General features: G+C 36.5%; 1 protein-coding gene across 3 annotated transcripts in view; it reads right to left on the bottom strand.

Annotated features, from left to right (window-relative positions):
- The window catches only part of LOC150091666 (terminal uridylyltransferase 4-like), a 604,054-nt gene that overhangs the window by 46,433 nt on the left and 535,626 nt on the right, over positions 1-21,995 (bottom strand). For all 3 annotated transcript variants that reach the window (XM_090376273.1, XM_090376276.1, XM_090376282.1), the window contains one exon: positions 1,596-1,643. In XM_090376273.1, the coding sequence (XP_090232399.1) occupies positions 1,596-1,643 (48 nt within the window). The remainder of the gene's footprint in view (positions 1-1,595; positions 1,644-21,995) is intronic.

Raw genomic sequence — 21,995 nt, 5'->3', positions numbered from 1 at the left:
CTCAATCAGATCATCTCGCAGGCGCCTAGTCTCCAGACACTGCAATCTGCAAAACTTAAGCCTTTCTCCGTAAGAGCAACCCTTCGTTCCATTCACTAATCTTGTTGTCCTTCTCTGTACCGTTCCAACAGCTCTACATCCTTCTTAAAATGAGGCCTCCAGACCTGTATACAGTACTCAAGGTGTGGCCTGACCATTGCTTTATACAAGGTTATAATCACCTCCTTATCCCTGCTAGAAAAATTCTTTAAAATGTATATAAATTTTTTGTTTGGTTTGTTATGAATACTAGTTAAGCTTGTAAGCTCTCCCCAGAATCCTTTACTATGCCTGTCAATTCCACACTGGTCCAAAACACATTAGGCACAAAATTTTAAGTGACACACAGTGAAACATCAGTGCACATGATGGGAGACCAAATTAAGTCAGAGGCAACTCACTTCCATTGTGATAGCTACAGGCGCCAACTGTAGGAAGGGAGGGAGGCATGGAGGAAGTCATTCCCACAACCTGCTAAGCAAGGACAAAAGAATCAATTAATTACCACCAGCTGGTTTTAAATATAGTTTCTGAATGTTACTATACTAACACTGTTAATAAATACCACAACCTGGAAGTTGCTTAATGTTCACAGAACTTATAATGTCAGTTAGTGTTTCGTGTAAAACTAAAAGAAATTTGTCCACAATTATTATTAACAGCAGAAGTAGTAGTAGTGGCAAATAATGCAAGGTAGCAAGCTTATACAGCAGAAAAAAAAACAAAACAACTACCCACTTTACTTGTCATCCCCTCTAATATTATGTCTACTTCATTAAATTTAATCAAATATCAGTAAACATCAATAAATTTAAGTCGTCATTAAATATAACATCAGACATTTGTTAATAAATCTTATAATTTGCTGTTCTTACATGTTTACATTTGTTATTGTTTGTTATTTGGTTTTTAAGAGCATTAGCAACTAAGGCCATATTGCTCCGAGATATGCGGTGGTCATTCCCTGACCTTTTCGCATCCTCCGTATTTGGTGGTGACGGGCTCGAACCCCGGTCTAATCAAGAAGTGCGTGGTATGCACTGCTGCTCCTTCCCACCTGGCTACAGAGGCGCCATACTTTATTGTACTTTACTTTATTTTACTTTATTATATAATAAGGACTGGCTGTAATTCATAGACTTTAAATTGGTGAGAGAAATTACATTACAATGCATGTGCCGACCAGGCTAGCCGAGTGGGTAAAGTACCTGCCCGGCAACCCAAAGGTCGCAGGTTCGATTCCCGCCTCGGGCTTGGATCAAAGTACTGCAAAAAACCTTGGGAGGTGCAATATGGCCACAGAAGCCGATGCGCCAACAACTACCAAATCAAAAAAAAAAAAAAAAAAAAAAAAAACAATGCATGTACAATCAATATATAATTACATCTGCTGATGTAATTATATGCTAATTACATCAGCAGTCTGATTGATATAGCATATAACTACATCTGCTGATGTAATGATATGCTAATTACATCAGCAGTCTGATAGACTAATTCTTTCATTATAACTACAGAAATGTTCCTGTTTCAGGGCTTTAAAATACTGTACTTACTCCTTTGTGATACTTTTGCTCCTAGGTTGTGGTTAACATCAAATGGATCTATAAAAGTAAATGAAATTAAGAGATCACTTTTGAATTTGCATCAACATCTTACCTATAAAGCAACAATTTTAAGCCAATAACATGTGACTGCACAAGCACTGCATGCACTTAGATGTTTTACATAGAAACTGTTTAAAAATATATGAGAATCATATTTCTAGGCCAACTTTCTAAATGAAACCAGGTAAGGATAGACTAATAGGTAATGATATTCATATTAGAATGACATATATTTTTCTTAAACAAAGTGCCTTGTGAAATGTCATTAACTAAAAAGAATCATGTATTCAGCAGACTGAAAAAATTGATAGCGTTAAGTAGACAACAGGATGGAAAAAATAACTTGAAGTCAAATTTCATTAATATGAATGCAAATAAACCTGGAAAATGAACAGTTCATATAAAGAATTTAATTTCACTAGGAAATAATTTAAAGAGTATCCAACTATTTAGATATTAGATGCTCTGTACAGAAGCATTTTCTTAATGAAGCTCTACAGGATCATTCGAGATTCAAGAACGAAACTTTCTTCAATCAGTGAGACTGAAGAAAGTTTCAATCTTTAGTTTTCCATCTCATTAAGACTCCCACCATCATCAGACAGAGTGGTTATTAAAGGACACTGATCTTGGTGGACTAAAGTTATTAGTGGGGTTCTCCATGCACGCAGGGTTCATTGCTGGGCCCATTGTTGTTTTCTACAATTATTAACTATACTGATGAAAGCATATTAGGCTTAATGACTACATTTGCAGATGTTGGCAGAGTGGTCAATTACAGTAATCAGGATAAGTTACCGCAACAAGATCTAAAAAAATTAGATAGTTGGGCTGAGAAATGGCAGTTGAAGTTTAACGTTGACAAATGCAAGGCACTACATATGGGTAGCAGTAATCCAAGATTAACATACACATGGTACTATACTCAGGGTAGTGGAAAATGAAAAAGAACTGGGGGTAAATGTGCAGTCAGATATGAAGTTCTCTGAGCAGTGCAAACAGGTGCAAAGACAACTCATGGGTTTTCTCAATGATATACAGGAACTTTACTAGCAGATATAAGGAGGTGGTTATCCCAATGTACAAGGCAGTGGAAATATTAGGCTGCATACAGATCTGGAGGCCTCATTTTAGAAAATGATGTAGATCTGCTGGAATGGGTGCAGAAAGAGCAATGAGATTGGCAAGGGAACAAAGGGGTGCTCTTACCAAGAAAGGCTTCAGTCTGCAAACTGCAGAATCTGGAGAATAGCCACTTGCAATGTGATCTGATTGAGGTGCTTAAGGCTTTGAATGGTTTGAGAAAACTCAATGCTGATGGAATTCTTCTTGCTCAGACTATGCATAAAGGGGGGGGGGGTGTAAATTCAAACTGAGGAAGCATGGTTAGAGAATAGATGTGTAGTTTGCCTTTAGCCAGCGAGTAGTTGATTGCTAGAACAAAACTTCCATTTGTTGTTGTGTAAATTAGCTTAAATAAATTCAAGGAACAACGATACAAACTATTGGAGCAAATGGATAAGTAAAATGGCGATATTATTTATTTATTTTTTTGGTTAAAGTTGTTGTGGGGGTTTCATGGTGCATAAGCTACTTTGGCCATAATAAGCCTATTCACTTATTATAAAAAGGAAATGGGGAAATATCGTTCTGAAAAGCCCTTAATCATAAAAGATTAAAAATTCCAGTTTGCTTGAGAAAGCAGAAAATTTCAGAAATATTGGACTTGTCACCAATCAAATTCTCTAGGGTTATTGGTTGTTGAAGGATAACCAGTGATTGTAGGGTTGAAATTCTGTCTTGTTTATAATAGGGGCAGTCAATGAGAATGTGTTTAACAGTCATATTTATATAGCAATGTGGACACTGTGGTGGATCATCTCCTGTGAGTAAATGAAGGTTAAAGTTGTATAAGCTTTCTTTCTTGCACATCATTTGCCACTACTCTAAACGTACAAAGGTGTCAACAAAAGTCCATATTCATAGCATACCTAACTATACATTAAAACAGCTTTCCTCCTAGTGATATTTATTCAAGTCAATGGGAGAAGAGGGCGAGGCAATTACGTCACTACAAATGCAATTAATTATTGACAACTGCCTCCACAACGTTCACAAACCTCGTGCACGTGATTTGTGGCTAAAATTTGATGCTCCATTGTAATGTTTTTGTATATTAATGAATATTGTATATTTGTAAATACTGTAGTTTGGTATTTTGTAAATATTTGTATAGTTTGTAAATATTTCAGTTAAATATTTTAGTCCTGCTCTTTCGGAGGCAACAATATTCCTCATGTATTATGGAACCCGAAGCAAAAGGCCTTTTCCTAAGTGACCTATGTAAATGCAGGTAAATAATTACCTAGTGATATTGGCTGAAGTCCAGTATATTATACACCAGCAGATACTTTGATGAAAGCGAGGAAGACGGCAATAATTGACAGGTGAAAGCACCTCCCTTTTCTGATTGTTTTGTATCGTCAAGGAGGAAGGGCTTAGCTTAGGTAGGGTGTTTATCCCTCCATCCCACTGTTTTAAAATGGGAAAACGAGTTCCCGATTTAAAAACAGCTCCAAATGTGGGGAAAAACACCCTAGGCATATAAACCTAGGAGGACAGTGGGTGGGGAAAACAGTGGCATCTATGTATGTACAAGGAGCACATTTTGAGCATCTCAATATTTAACACAGTTAAAATGTATTTTATTTTTTCTGTTGAGTAGAGACTTTTGTAACACCCTGTATATATAAACACATCTATGTACACACACACACACACACACATACACACACTATATATATATATATATTTAATATGAGCTTAAAGGAAATACACTTTCAGATTTATAGTGGTTGTAGATATGTGGCATTAATACTATTGTAAAAGCTATCAATTAAACATTATATGCACATTGGTGAAGACAGGATATTAGAGCTGGAAAAGGAATTAGAAAATGTGAATTGGAATATCATCAGTTTGGCTGAAACAAGAAGAAGAAATGAATCACTTATAAGTTTATCAAGTGGAAATCTGCTGTATACCAACGGAAACAGTGAAAGGAGTGGAGGTGGAATTGGGTTTCTGGTCCATAAAGATTTAAAAAACAACATTTTGGAATTCAAAAGTACATCACCAAGGGTGTCAAGACTAATACTCAAGATTTCTAATAGGTACAAGCTAAAGATTATAATGATTTATGCACCAACATCGAGCCATGATGATGATGAGGTTGAAGAAATGTTCACCGAAATTGAGAGTCTTCTAGATGAACAGAAAACCCACTACACTATTATTATGGGGGACTTCAATGCTAAGGTTGGAAAAAGGCAAAACAGTGCAGAATGAGGAACTATAGGAAATTTTGGAATTGGTGAAAGAAATGAAAGAGGTGAAAGACTTGTGGAATATGCAGAATCTCAAGGATTGGCAGTAATGAACACTTTTTTCAAGAAAAGGGTGAACAGAAAGTGGACATGGAAGAGTCCAAATGGATTAACAACTAATGAAATCAACTTCATCCTCACTAACAGAAGATATATCTTGAATGATATTACCATCCTGAATAAGGTAAATGTTGGAAGCGATCACAGAATGGTAAGATGCACACTTGATATAGATGTAGGAAAGGAAAGGAAAAAACTGACTTGAGTAAATAATACAAAGGTCTTTGAGATAACAGAAGAGGAGAAAAAGCGGTATGTACTGAAACTTAAGAACAAATCTGAGCTCCTGCAGACTGCTCAGGACCAAGATATTGACGAGGAATATTACATCTTTCTGAAAGTGATAAAGCCCAAGAAATCTATAGGAAAAAAGAAATCTAAAGAATAAAAAATTAGTCAAGAAACACTTATGATGAACCGAAGACGACAAATGAAGAGAAAGATAAACACTGACAAGGAGAAAATTGAAAATACTGAGTTATGCAAAGCCATTAGAAAGAGACTCAGAGAGGACATAAGAAGATTTAACACAAGAAAAGAGCAAGCATTAAGGATAAACAAAGGACTTAAATCAGGAGCCACGAGCAGAAATACAGAAAGACAAATGATACTGAAACTGAAGAATAGCGATGGTGTACTTATAAATAGCAGAGAAGGCAGAAGACTACTATAGAGAATTATACAAGGAGCGAGGGAATGATGCCAGCAGTGGGGAAGATGGATTGCAATTTTTATTTTATTATTTTTTTTTATGTGAACCCCAAACACGAGAGGTATTAGAACCTATAGTACTTAGTACCATGCTTGCGTTGCAGGTTGAGAAGACGAAAGAAGATATTTGTTGACACTGGACTTGAACTTCTGTAGATTGTAATTTTCAGGAAATATGTATGAAGGAAGGTTGAGTTTTGAATGAATAAATGAGGAAGATGAAAAGGTGGTTCTGTGGGTTTGAAGTTGGACAGTAAATGGATGTTGGCTGGTGGCGGCACGTGTTCGGACTGTTTTGAAAGAGAGAGCGGGAATTATAGAAGCCAGTTCAGAAGAACAGTGCCCATGGAAGTATCTGTAGAAGAGGCATGCAGCAGAAACAGTACGTCTATGAGAAAGCGAGTGGAGAGACTCTGTTAGAGATGAATCATAAATTAACCTAACTGCCCTCTTCTGAATGGAATCAAGAAGCCTGAGAGAGGTTTTGGGGGCACCACCCCAGATGTGGGAACAATATTCCATGGCAGGGCGGATTTGCGATTTATACAGAGTGAGCAGCTGTTTGGAATAAAAGTAATGCCGAGAGCGAAAGAGAAAACCAAGTTTTTTAGATGCAGAGGAAGCACTATTTGTAATGTGCTTGTGCCAAGAGACATTAGAAGTCAGAGTAATCCACAAAAGAGATATATCATTTTGCCTAGAAATCGGAGTGCCACTAAAGACAGGCATAGGAGCAGAAGAATCCTTTTTGCGAGATATAAGACAAGACTGAGTTTTAGAAGGGTTGAAATCAACTAAACTGTCTTTGCCCCACTGGAGAATTACCTAAAGATCGGCATTTAAGGAATTGGTAGCAGATTTTCGAGAAGTTGAAGCTGATTGAGCAGGACAAGGTTTCTCAAAATGGAAAGTGGAATGCAATGTGCTATCATCGACAAAACTATGGATAGGATTTCTAGTCAATGGAAGAAGGTCATTAATATACAAGAGGAAAAGAGTTGGGGGAAGAACTGAACCTTGGGGGACACCGGCATTAGTGGAGCAGTTAGAATACAGAGAGCCATCTACCATCACCCTCAGTGGGCGATCAGAGAGAAAACTGGATAACCAATTACTAAAAACAGTTGGCAAACCATAAGATGGAAGCTTGTTTAGAAGACCTTTATGCCAAACACGATCAAAAGCCTTTGAGATGTCAAGAGCAACTACTTGTGTTTCACCGAACCTTTCCATTGAATTTCCATTGAATTATATTACCCATAAATGGGTAATATAGGTCAGAATATCACCAGTGGATCGACACTGAAAGAATCCATACTGGTGATCGTTGATCAGACGGAAGGTTTCTAGGTAGTTTAAGAGTTGGCGGTTAATTGATTTCTCCATTACTTTTTAGTCCCTTTTTAGGAACTGGATGGATATGAGCAAATTTCCAAGCAGAAGGAAAAACACCTTTAGAATAAGAAAGTGAAAAAAGGCGGCAAAGAATAGGAGTAAGTTCAGGAGCGCAGGTTTTGAGAACGAGTTGAGAAATACCATCAGGACCTGGAGCTTTCTTAGCATCAAGATTCATCAAAATCCTTCGGATATGCTTTTGACGGAAGACCACAGGAGGATTGAATGGAGTGTGTTGGGAATTGTGGGAGGTGTTTACCAAGATCATTAATACATGAGCTGGAAGAAAAATGGGATGCTAGCAGGTCAGCTTTATTCTTGGCTGAAGTGACAACAGAACCACCTGGTTTGGACAGAGCTGGGAGCAGAGATGGGCAAAAGTTGCGGCCAATAGCTTTGCCAAGAGACCAGAATGCTCGGCTACCATCAGGGCAAGAAGCAAGTAGTATCTTAGCCTGTTCAAACTCTAGTTTGGACTGATTAATAACTGCTTTACAATTGTTGCAAGCTTTGGTGAAGGCAGAAAATGAAACTGAAGAATTAGAAACAAGCCAATTATGATATGCAATATTCTTCCCTTGAACAGCCTTAGCACATTTATTGGAAAACCAAGGTTTAGATAAAGGACAAGATTTTAAAGTGGAGTGTGGGATAAAGGATTCCATTCCTGCAAGAATAATTTCACTGACATGATCTGAGCAAACGTTGACATCAGAAGTTTTGAAACAGTAATGCGACCAAGGAAAAGAAGTCTCACAGGTCATCCCATTTTGCATTCTTGTAATGCCAAACAACACGAGGTTGGGAACAGCCATGAGATAAAGGTTCCATTGGAGAAGAGACAATCACCAAGTTGTGATCTGAAGTGCCTAAAGGACCTTTCACTTCGACTGTGTACTTAGAAGGGTTGTTTGTGGGAAAAAGATCAAGCGTATTGGATGTATGATTAGGATTCTCCGGTATTCTTGTAGGTAAATGAACAATCTGTGCTAGGTCATTAGTAATTGCAAAAGCCTCAGCATCTTGACCTGCTGGGTCGGTGTGACTAGAAAACGGAAGCCAGCTGGAGTTGTGAACATTAAAATCACCAAGGAAAATTACCTCACTATTAGGAAAGTTGGACTGGAGAAAGTCAAGTTGCAAAGAGAGGAAGTCAAAGAGCTCCAAGTGATTAGTGGAGTTGGGAGAATGGTAGAGACAACAGATGAATTTGAATCAATGAGGTAGAGAGATTTTAAGCCAGGGAAGATCAAAGAGAGGAGATTCCAAATTGCCAAGTCTCTGACTTTTTTTTTTTTTTTTTTTATTTGGTAGTTGTTGGCGCATCAGCTTCTGTGGCCATATTGCACCTCCCAAGGTTTTTGCAGTACTTTGATCCAAGCCCGAGGCGGGAATCGAACCCGCGACCTTTGGGTTGCCGGGCAGGCACTTTACCCACTCGGCTAGCCCGGTCGGCAAGTCTCTGACAGGGAATATGAACGGACATATGCACAAGTACCAACTTTGAGGCGAAAGGAATCACACAGCGAATAATTTGGGCATCTGAGATGAGCAGTAGTTGAATCAACTGATAACTGAGATTCTGTCAGAAAAAAAGTACATGGGGTTTGGCAGACTGCAAGTGGAAATGGACATTGTTGAGATTAGAATTGAGACCATGTATATTTGTGAAATGAATTAGGAAGTGCTTGGGAGGTTTAGATCTTTTCGCAGATAAGCTTGCTCTATTAGTTTGACAATTCATGGTGTATTCAATAGTAAGAAAAAGTGGGTGGGACATGCTGTATGAAGTAATGAAATTTTTGGATGGGCATACACGTGGTAAGAATATACCCAGATCCTCAACAATGCTCCCCGCATACACACTACTCGGATACCCTCCAGTCACTATCTGGCAGAGTAGAGGTAGCAAGATTATACACTAGCTGATCTGGAAGCCTCCTAGAGAGTTACCAATAGGTTCGGTCCAGTGTACTAACTAGCGGCCGGCCTGCGAATACCATTTTAGAGCTGTATCCTCGAAATGTAAGGAATATTGGATCTCGCCACGACGTTCATCATAACCTCAAAAGTGATCAATCATACTGCATGATGGATGAGATAGGGAAGGGTTGACCGGAACTTAGCTCTAGAGACTATACACGGGTTCCACCACTTCAAGCCTCCAATAAGCAAAGTGGTGGTATTTCACTGGTTGATGAGCGTCATCTACCACCTAGAGTTAGCAACAGATATGGCATACCCAGTATTCTTCCTGATGAGATAGAACATGCATTGAAGAAAATGAAGAATCAGAAAGCCCCGGGGAAGATGAAGTTACTGTAGAGTTGTTAAAATTGGGAGGAAGAGACAACACAAAAACTGGCAAGGCTCTTCCCAAAGTGCAATAGAAAAGGTGTGAGGCCTAAGCTGTGGAATAATGCAATCATAGTTTTGCTGCATAAGAAAGGAGATAAATCAGAAATTGGAAATTATACACCAATTAGCTTGTTATCCCACATCTACAAGTTGTTCACAAGAGTTATTACTAACAAATTAGAAAAAATACTTGATGAGATTCAACCGAAAGAGCAAGCTGGCTTTAGGACAGGATTCTCAACTATGGATCACCTTCACGTAATATCACAGCTAATGGAGAAAGCAAATGAATATAAAACACCATTATGCCTGGCATTTGTGGATTATGAAAAGGCATTTGACTCCATACAGCATAAGGCAATGTTTTGGGCACTGGAAAGACAAGGCTTAGATACCCCATATATTATGATTTTGAAGAAAATATATGAGAATGCTACTTCCTTTATTAGACTAGACAAAGACAGTAGAAAATTTAAAATCGAGAAAGAATTGAAAATGGCTGATGATGATGATGACGCACATTGAATTACACATTGTTTGAATTAAGGCATGTTCCTATTTGTTTTTGGGTATATGTATGTTGTGTAATTTATATTTTGGATGGAAGGCATTTCAGGCATTAAGGCTTAACATTCTGCTTAGCAATTCGGTGTGCTAGCAGATGCCGGTTTGCCTAAAGATCTGTAATTTATGTCGTAAAATTAAAATAGGATAAAGCTAAAGGATTATAAAGACAATTTGAAAAAGGCATACAGAACAGAAATAAAAGGTTAGAGAAGGAGAAAGGAAATAATTAGAGAAGGGAAAGGGGGAAATGTACATTCATCTACTTGGCGATCTCTCTGCTACTTTGAAAGCGGCTTTGAGTGGGCAGATATACAGGCAGTTCTCGCTTTACAAGTTTTTTTTTTTCAAGTATCAACAAAATTGAAAAAAATATGAAGATTAATTGCAAAAAAATGTGGGATTTATTCATAAATCCCACATTTCAAACCACGTGCTTAAGTGTACAATACAGTTCACTGCGCTTTACGATATTAATAGGTTCCAGAGAGACCATCGTATTGTGCAAATATCATAATGTGAACCCAATAACACATTGTTCTTTAATTATTCGTTCCAAGACCTCGGAAGCTGAAATTTTTGCTGTATAACTAAGCTATTTATCTTTCTAAAAGATCATTTTATAATGGAAATTGTATTAGTTACCAATTCAAATCATTAAACGCACTACACTTTCATTGTTATCATATGTTCTGTTATAAGAACCAATTTTGAATGGCTTTGGGATATTTTTCTAAAGCACATTTCTGGAATTCACAACCATAAAAATAATAAAAACAATTTGCCGTTTTCGGTTATTGTGCTTTTCTGTTAGTGCAAGCAGTTATAAACAGGTAGTAAACTCAATGTTATTGCATTTGTGAAAATACCGATAGCTGGAATTGTGTGGGTTTTTAAATTATTAGGGTGAAATGTGTTTCCCCTTCACTATAATCTTCAATCATATAAAAAACATATATAAATTTTCAGAATCTTCTCTTCATTCTTTTTTTAGAGCTTCGTAAACTTGTTACTCTGCGTGAATTGTGTTAGTTGCAATCTCACTTGCGCGCATCTTGTTAGTTAGTTGCAATTTGTGCGTGCCATTAAAAAATGCTTATGCATGCTATGGTGAAATTTATAAAGTAAAAAGAAGAGATTATCTTGGAAACAAATGCCTCTTGAAGCATTTCTGAAGAAGAAGACTCCTTGTGCAACAAACCAACGAGTGCCGAGCCAATAATGAGTGATCAACGAGTGTACATTTAGTCAATGATGAAGAATAAACATTCTTTATGACTTAACATTTGTTAAGTCATAAATAATTTCTTTAAATTATAATTTACTTGATTTTACAGGCTATGTTTTCATTTCTTTGGATAAATCATTCATTGTTTAAACATAAACTAATTAGCTAATTAATTCCATTATCGAGAATGTAACCAACGTTGTCTATGGGAATAAATTCCCGCTTTATGAGTGCATGCTAGGAACAAATTAACTCGTAAAGCCGGGAACAACCTGTATATATATTCAGGATTATTAAAATTAAAGTATCCCTATGTAGAGGGCTCTGGAGCAAGTTCTAAGGCTCGTACTAAAAAGAAATTTGGGCAACAGGTGCAATAAAGAATGCGCTCGCCATTTATTGGAAAAAAAAAATTAGTCACAAAATTTGTCACTGTATGGTAACTATCTTAGTTACGATTATGCAAACAAGTGAAATTGTTTGCATAATCGTAAGTTATTGCCACAGCACCACTGCTCAGCTCTCCGTACTGTATAAAAGAAAAGCAGTCTCTTCAAAATCATAGAATAGACGTTTGCCTGCACTACAGCAGCAATACCAACAACGTTGCAGGAAAAGGTGCTATTATTGAAGCTATACTATCAAAACAGACAATGCAGCTGCGGCTATCAGAGAATTCCGGCATCAGAAGTGCATAAGGCAAAATGACTGCGAAATATGAAGCAGCATAACATCTTGGTATTCAACCAAATAGAGGATGAAAATGAGTGGACTCCTCTCATGTTGAAGTTGTGGCTATGGCTGTCGTGGATCTATCAAGTCAATCTCCATATGGTAGCGCAAGTGCCAGCTGTTTCTCATGAAGTGGACATGCCGTATTCCACTGTAAGGCTAGTAATGCGTTAGATGTTGCTATGGTGAAATTCTTAAGGAAATACTATCCTTACAAGATGCACATGCTAAAGGGCACCTCTGTAGAAGGGTGAGCAGGAGCAGCAGTGCGTAGCACACGCTTCTTGATTAGACCGGGGTTCGAGCCCGTGACCACCAAATACAGAGGATGTGGAAAGGTCAGGGAATGACCACTGCATATCCCCGGAGCAATAAGGCCTTAGTTCCTAATGCTCCAAAAAAACCAAACAACAACAACAACAGCAGCAGCAGCAGCACAAGCTAAAGCACGGTGATGCAAATATTCGTTTCACATACGCACTTCAGTTTCTGGAGCGAATAACAGTGGATATCACTTGGCCATGGAATATCCTTTGGAGTGATGAAGTCCACTTCTGCTTAAATGGACAAGTGAATATGTGCAACCGTTGCATTTGGGCAACAGAAAACCCTTGAGTTATCCAAGAGGTCCCGTTACATTCTCCAAAAGTGACAGTGTGGTGTGGATTTACGGTCACATTCGTGATTGGGCCATATTTTTTTCAACAGGTAACACTGACTGGACCCTGAACCTGTTTTGTCACTGGATAGCGATATTATGAAACATTGGCAAATTTCGCAATATCAAAGCTGCAACAATGTGAGTGTCTTCAGGATACCATATTCATGCAAGATGGTTTGCCACCCCACATCCACTGTTGTGTCCAAAGATTGCTAAGGCAACACTTTACAGATGAACGGGTCATCAGCCGTTGTTTCCAGACATCTTGGCCACCCCGATGGCGAACCTCACCCAATGCGTCTTCTGGTTGTGGGGTTTTTTGGAGAACCAAGTGTATTGGGAAGGATGTCAAACTCTGGCAGATCTGAAGGACAGTATCAGACGTCATGTGCTGGCTATTCCAGTTGACATATTACGTTCTGCTGTAGAAAATGCTGTTCTTTGAATGAAAACTGTTAGACCAAAATGGAGGACACATTAAACAATTGTAGCACTATTCAAGTGATTTGTATTGCCACAGTGCCATATAGTGACAAATTTTGTAACTAATTTTTTTTCCCAATAAATGGCAAGCGCATTCTTTATTGTACCTGTTGTCCAAATTTCTCTTCGGCATGTGCCTTAGAACTCGCTCCAGAGCCCTCTACATAGGGATACTTTAATTTTAACAACCCTGTATATATACAGATAACCCTTGTATAACACGGTTATTTGGTTCCTACAAAATCTCGTGTAATGTGAAACCGTGTTATATGGGACTAAGAACCAGTACAAAAAGGGAGGCTACGTTCCAAAAGCTAACAAAAATACACCATGTTTTTTTTTTATATAACTATCGGAAACTAAATTTTTATAATAGTAATAACTTAATATTTTAACTTTATTTTTATGATAGCAGTAATTTACATAGTAATAACTTAACAAATGTCTTAACTTACAAACTGTGAAACATATATGTCATATAATGTACTTTGATTTAATTTTGTTCCTCTTCATCGCTGCTAAGCACAATCAAACGAGAACGTTTTCTCTGTTGCTGAATATCATCACCTTCTGAACTTTCTTCTGCAGCATCTAGATTTCATGTATCATCTGCTCTCTGGGTTTGTTTGCTTTTGCTTTACAGATCTTTGTAAATTTCATGGTATGGAGCTAAACATTTTTGAAGCTTCCTTTTGAACTTTGCGCTCCTTTCAGTCGAAGGATCTGCATTCAAAAAATACGATTATAATTGCTCAACTAACTTTATGCCTTCTCGTATGCATTTTAGTGTAAAATTTGGAACTTCAGAATTTTGTTCTGTGCTATCATCCTCTGAATTGATTTGGTTTACCTCCAATGCAATTTCCACCAAATCCGCTTCACCAGCCTCTTTTTCTTCCAGTAATTCGTGAACATCTTCAATAGTCATATCAAACCTTCCCCTCCTACCGACTTAGCAAGTTCTATTATTGCACCAATTCTATTTTCTGCCGGTTCGACCATATTTCCCGAATGAACTTACTCTGGCCATACATTTTTCCAACACACATTTAACATTGACAGTTTTACTTCTTTGAGCGATAAAGCTGATTCCGATACAGTCCACAACTGAAAAATGTTTCCATGCCTCCATCACTTGAATAGATTTGGAATCATTTTTTCCAAAATCCATTGTAACGATTTTCTGATGTAATGGTGGGCTTTAAAGGTAGATATAATGCCTTGATCCAATAGCTGAATTAAAGAAGTTGTATTAGGTAGTAGGAACCTTACTTTAATGTTTGCATGGCCTGGTGCATTATCCAATAGTAAACTTTGAAATCTAGATTTTTCTGCTTTAAATACTTTTCCGCATCTGGCACAAAACAATTTAGAAACCATTCTTTAAACGAATCAGTGGTTACCCAATCTTTTTTATTTGCTTTCCAATATACTGGTAACGCATTTTTTTACACCTTTCATTACACGAGGATTAGAGGATCTATAAACCATCATAGGTTTTTATCATGTAATCTCCAGATGTATTACTGCACATAAGTAATGTTACACGATCTTTTGATGCCTTAAAGCCTGGTACAATTTTCCTTTTTTTTGAAATGGACATTTTTTTTCACCAAAGGCCTGTCTCATTGGCAATTGAAAACTTGATGTGGTGTGTATCCGTGCTCTTCAATCAATTTTTGAAATTTCTCTGCATACTTCTTGGCAGCTTCATTATCAGCTGATGCACTTTCCCCTTGAATTCTTATGTTATGTAACAAGAAGTGGTTTTTAAATCGCTCAAACCAACCTTTAATGGCAACAAACTCCGGGTTAACAGAAGATTCTCCATTTTCTTTAAAATGGTTATAAATTTTTAGTGCCTTTTGTTTAATTATACTTCCGTCTAATGGGATCTGTTTTTTTACTGCTATCATCAATCAAAATGCTGAGTGCTTTTTTCCAGCTTCTCAATAATTGGTGCTCGGAGATGAGCTGACATATTTGCGGAAATGAAAGATCCTGTAGCAACAGCAGTTCTAATTTTCTGTTCATTTTTCTTTATTGTCCGGATTGTTGCTTCCTTTAAATTTACAAACTTTTTGCATCATATGATACCTTTTCCCCCTTTTTTAAGACAATCTGAAATTTGTATCTTTGATTCTAAAGAAATAAAGTTTCTTTTGAGCAGTGCTTTTTTGCTTTCCATGGACATTTAGGGCTGGAATTTAATTCACAATAAACAACAAAGCTTAGTAATACATACCTGGAAAAATAAATAAACAATCAAATAAAAACCAAAATAATCTTACAAAAAACCTTAAAAGTCACGAACTGCACGCTTCTAAGTCACAATTTTTATGCTCTCAAACAAGCATAGGTCCTAACACAGGGATCTCCCAAAAAATACAGTGGACACTCACTTTACGATTGGTTCACTGTAATCAAATCACTTTATGATGGACTCTTCATAATAAAATACAGTTTTAAACAGTGTTTCTAATAAGCTAAAATAGGATTTTACAGAGGATTTTTTGCACAAAAGCTCAAAAAATCCTGTGTAATGCAAGATTTCCCACAATTCTCAAACCATGTTGTACAAGTACCGTGTTATACAGAGGTTGCCTGTATATTATATATATTTATATATATAGTCAAACTTGTTTATAATGAGCACCAAGGGACCAACAAAATTTCCTCGTTATAATCATTACTCACTATATCAGTGATAGCAGAGATGGAAAAAACCGCTGGGAACATTAAACAATGAACACTATGTCAGTGACGAGTTAAATCTACCTCCTTTTTTTTAAATTTCTCAATAACCTGATAAAAAGATAGATTCAAAAAACAAAAGAAATATTCGAAAGAAACACAATATAAGTACATACCTACATATTATTTGTATTAATATGCTTGTATAAACTACAATACACTTAATATTAAACAATTTATTTCTGTAATTTTAAAACCATACATTTAATACTAAACACGATTTATTTCTTTGTAATTAAAAACAATAATATTTAATAATAAACACGACTTAAATTAGTCTTTATTTATGAATCTTAAAATTGATGTTTGTTTTAAAGATTTCACTTTGATATTTCTTAAGTTTCCCCTTAAAACACTCAATGCATTAAAAGTCTCATTACTTGCCTCAGTTCCTTCAAAAAAAAATTGACTAATGTGTCCATTGCACCTTGAGCTTGTGGGCACTGATTTTGATTCACTTTCAATTGTCATCATATCATCACAATCGTCGTCTTTGTTGAGCACAGAATCTACAATGTCACTCTCTGTAGGAAGACCACTAGTTAATAAGTTGATCAGATGTAGAACTAGAAATCTTTTATAAATTCCTTTCAAACTCTTGATTACACCTATGTCCATTGGTTGTAAAATTGATGTTGCACTGAGAGGCAGAAACACTAGCTTAAGGTTGGACAAATTTTGAATCTGGGGAAGTGCAGGACAGTTTCAACGAACAATAAAATATTTTTCTTCTTTTTGAATAGCTCCTTATTCTAATCATTTACATATTCCTGAAAAATATCCGAAGTCATCCAAGCTTTCTTGTTTGCAGTGTAATCCACAGGAAGTTTCCTTATGTTTTTGAAACACCCAGGTTTTAATGATCTTCCAATAACAGTTTTTTTTAATCAGTTCCTGTCATATTTGTACATACGAGCACCATCAAGCAAGCCTTTGATTTTTTTTCTACCAACAGATTTTCCCCTTTGAATTTAAATGTATTATCAGGTGTTAAATTATAAAAAAGTCCTGTTTCGTCAGCGTTGTAGTAATAGAGGCAAGTGATGAAAGAAAGCAAGCATATGAGCTTATGTAGCATCAGCCAAAAAAAAAAATATATATATATATATATATATATATATATTTACACAACCATTCCCTCAAAGTCTGTCCAATTCCTCCTTGAATTTATTTAAGCTATCAACTTAAACAACAACAGATGGAAGTTTGTTCCAGCAATTAACTACCTTCTTGCTAAAGGCAAATTTGCACACATCTATTCTACAATTGTCTTTCCTCAATTTGAATTTATGCCCCTTCACGTTTGTAATCTGAGCAAACGGAAGAATCCCATCAGAATTCAGCGTGCTCAACTCACTCAAGGCGTTTATACACCTCAATCAGATCACCTCACAGGTGTCTAGTCTACAGTTTGCAGAACTTAAGCCTTTCTTGGTAAGAGAACCCCTTTATTCCCCTCACCTTTGCCCTTCTTTGTACTTATTCTAGCAACTCTACATCCTTCCTAAAATGAGGCCTCCAGACCTGCACAATTAGCTCCAGGTCCTTTTCGTTCTCTGCCACTGTCAGTGTAGTACCACAGAGTATTCATGGCCTGACCATTACTTATAACAAAGGGATAATCACCTCCTTTATCCCTAGCAAAATTCCTGTATATCATTGACAATATCTCATGACCTGCTCTGGCAGCATTGCTCAGAAAGCATTAGTAGAGGCACATGATGCAAGAAAGCAAGCTTATGCAGCATCAGCCAAAAAAAAAAAAAAAAAAAAAACCCTGCCTCTCCCATTTCACCCCTCCATTCTTTCCAAATACCTGTCCAGCCCAGCCTTAAATTTATTTAGGCTGGGCTGGACAGGTATTTGGAAGTATCAACTTCCACAACAAAGGATGGAAGTCTGTCCCACCAACCAACAACCCGCTGGCTAAAGGCAAACTTCCACACATCTATCCTACATCTGTCTTTCCTCAATTTGAATTTTTACCCTGTCAGGTGATTATTCTGAGCTAGAGGAAGAATCCCATCAGCATTGAGCATGCTCAAACCATTCAAGGATTTATACACCTCCATCATATCACCTCGCAGGTGCCTAGTCTGCAGACACTGTAATCTGCAAAACTTAAGCCTTTCTTCATAAGAGCAACCCTTCATTCCATTAACTAAGCTTGTTGCCCTTCTCTGTACCTGTTCCAACAGTTCTACATCCTTCTTAAAATGAGGCCTCTAGACCTCTATACCAGTGTTTCCCAACGTGGGTCCCACGCCCCACATGGGGGCAATTTGATTGTTCAGGGGGGCAATTCAAAAATTGCTCGTCTAGAGTTTAAAACAACCGCCTACTATGATTTAACTTGTACAAAAGAAGAATTGTTGGTATCTCAATTTGAAATAAGCATTCGTTAAATGTTGTACTTTCTATAGAGCCGCACTTGAAAGTTTGGAGTAATATCAACTACAGTTTGCTCGGAGAGTATTGCTTACTATGCCTAGTGAAGGAATAGTACATACTATATTGGACGATTGCTTATGGCATATGCAATGTGCAAGCAAAGTGGTTGTCTACTGTAGCCTACCGCAAACTCAGCATGTTATATGAAATAGGTAATTCCTTTCATACAAACGCTCGTTTGGGCATCGTGACTGTACATTTGGATAGGTTTGACGATCTCAGATTAAAATAAAAATTACTTTGTCCACGCACAGAATTATTATTAATGAAGAACCGTGATATACAATGGTATGTATTTGTCATATATGTATTTCTGTGGTCTCAGTAAATAAGCAAATAAGTCCAAAAACTCGAATTTGCAGGAGAGGAAAAATAAACTTCACACTCTCATATAAACACGCATATATTCGAATATACAAATATTTATTACTCACGCTAAAACTACAATAACGAAGATAGCTGCGTGTCACATAATAGTAAATACTTTATTATAGTGCACTTATCTCATTTTTGACAAATTAGACTTATCTGCTTGTTCACAGAGACCACAGATTTAATAGCCCGAATTCAGTAATTCGTGTGATTTATTCATTCAAAAAGCGTACTAATAATTAATTTTGATATATTAAAATAAAATTAAATTAACTTTAATGCATAGTTTATTTTTAGTTTTTGATTTATCTTATATTTATTTCTTTCAGTTGCGCAGTAAAATGAGTAGTGCAAGTAAAAAAAAAGTTCGTCAGTATTCAGAGGAATACTTAAAATTTGGTTTCATACCCGCTATCCACGATCAAAGGTCACCTTTTTGTCTTTTATGCCAACAATGCTTGACCAACGAATCAATGAAGCGAGGTCGTCTTGAGGCGCATTTGAAGGCGAAACATAATGCTCATGTAAATTCAGATTTAGATTAATTTCAAACTTTAAAGAAGAATTTTGAAAAAAGAGCAACATTAAAGTCTCTGTTTATTGCTCATACTGCAACTGTCAATCGTACTCTTGAGGCTAGTTATGAAATTTCTTTACTCATTGCTAAATCTGGGAAAAATCATACTATAGGAGAGAATTTAATCAAACCATCAATATCAGCATTTCTTAAAACAGTTCTGGAAAAAGATGACAAAGACATGAAAGCTATGCCACTCAATAACAATACTGTTAGCAGAAGAATAGATGAAATGAGTGAAGATATTGAAATACAACTTGTTGGAAAGCTGAAAACAAGAAAATTCTCAGTGCAAATGGATGAATCAACTTTGAGAGACAGTGAAGCCGTACTGATAACTTATGTGAGATATATTGATAAAGGTAATTTTGCTGAAGAAATGTCATTCTGTAAATCATTAGAGAGCACCACTACCTCCAAAGATATATATAATAAGCTAAAAAATTACTTAGATGACAATAATATACCAATGAAAAATATAACATCTTGCGCTTCAGATGGTGCTCCTAATATGATGGGCAAGAAAAATGGCTGCTTAAAATTGATGAAAGATGAGAATCCAGAAATGCTTCTTGTGCATTGTGTTATTCATAGGGAAAACTTGGTAGCTAAAAATATTTCGCCTGTTCTTCATGAAGTACTAAAATCAGTTATAAAATGTGTCAATGCTATTAAAGCTAATGCCAAATGTGAGCGTCTCTTCAAGCTTTTTTGTGAAGAACAAAATGGAGACCATGTGAGACTTTTACTTCACACTGAAGTAAGGTGGCTCTCGAAAGGGAACTGCTTGAAAAGATTCATGGAACTATTTGATACTATTAGTGACTTTTTAAGTGACAAACCTGAAATGAAGCATCTGTTAACGGTCGATGGTAAAGCATTTGTGAGTTATTTAGCCGATATCTTTGAAAATCTAATTATATTAAATAAACAACTTCAAGGAACAAATAAAACTCTCGTCGATGCAAAAGCGAAGATATTTGGTTTCATTACATTTATTGAATTATGTCAAAAATATATTTGTAACAAAAATTTTGAACAGTTTCGTTGGCTGCAAAAATGTGAAGTGACTGATACCGCTGTACTTGTTATTGTCGATCATCTGAAAATTCTGTCCGCTGATTTAAAAGAAAGGTTTTCTGATTTAAAACAAATTGATTTTCCAACCTGGATGATGCAACCAATGTTAGTGGATTTGTCTGATGTATCAATGCAGTACCAAGAAGAACTCTCAGAAATGCAAAATGATGAGTCAGTTAAAACTTTATTCAATATAAAAGGAGCGATGGCATGGCTTTGTGATGAAACAGAAATTAAATACCCAAATTCAACCAACTTTGCAAGAGAGCTATTGTTACCGTTTCCATCTTCATATTTAGCTGAATGTGGATTTAGTGCCATAAATGATTTGTTCCTAAAGAAAAGAAATCGACTGGATATCACAAAACGGGGAGACTTGAGACTGAAGCTGACTAAATTGGAGCCCAATATAAAATCTCTCTGCGGCAAGCATCAAGCACAAGGGTCTCACTAAATTTAGTGCACTCATCTAGAAGTGACTTCACATGGAATGTTGAAATTATTAAACAATTAAATAATAATTACTAAAAATTAAAATATTATAAAAAAATCTTTCATATAAATTATTTTGTACTTGAATTTTAGTTGTCCATTATATGTTTTGAAAATTTACTTACTGTTTTTTTCTTAATAATTTCCTAATGATTTCTTCCTAAAACCTAAGTTTTGTGTCCTGAACAAGTTGTAATTAGGCTTCATTTAGGAAATAATTCAATTTTTGAATATAAAAAATATGTATATCGGTGTTTCCCAACGTTACATAGGGGGCATCAGAATTTTAGAAAGACTTAGGTGGGGCATGGTAAAAAAAAGGTTGGGAAACACTGCTCTATACAGTACTCAAGGTGTGTATAGGGGTAAAAATCCTGTATATCATTGACAAGACACCATGAGCTATTCTTGCAGACCATCTGCACTGCTCTGAAAACTTCATATCTGCCTGCACAATTACCTCCAGGTCCTTTTCGTTCTCTGACACTGTCAGTGTAGTACCACAGAGTTGATACGTTACTCTGGGGTTACTGCTTCCCATATGTAGTACTTTACATTTGTCAATATTAAACTTCAGTTGCCAACTCTCAGCCCATCTACTCAACGTTTCTAGATCCTGTTGCAGCAGGATAGTGTCAGTAGTGTCCTTAACAACCCTGCCAACCTTCGTATCGTCTGCAAACTTGGACATTAAACTTGATATACCATCATCAATATCATTTATAAATACAGAAAACAACAATGGACCCAACACTGAACCGTGAGGGACTCCACTAATAACATTAGTCCACGATGAGCAGTGACCATTGATTACCACTCTGTCTTCTCCCACTCAACCATCCCTTTATCCATAGCAGCAATTTGCCTCCAATGCCACACTACTCCAATTTGTTCAGCAGTCTTCCATGTGCAACAGTATCAAAAGCCTTTCTAAGATCAAAATATATGATATCAAGGTTAAGTAAATTTAAGGAGGAACTGGACAGGCATTTGGAGGGAATGGTGTGATTTTTTTTTTTTTTTTTTGGCTGATGCTACATAAGCT

Source organism: Mastigoproctus giganteus, chromosome 1, assembly GCF_048544385.1.
Source record: "Mastigoproctus giganteus isolate SK-2022 chromosome 1, ASM4854438v1, whole genome shotgun sequence".
Taxonomy (NCBI): domain Eukaryota; kingdom Metazoa; phylum Arthropoda; class Arachnida; order Uropygi; family Thelyphonidae; genus Mastigoproctus; species Mastigoproctus giganteus.
The sequence above is the reverse complement of the archived record's forward strand: the minus strand, read 5'-3'. Positions and strand labels throughout refer to the sequence as shown.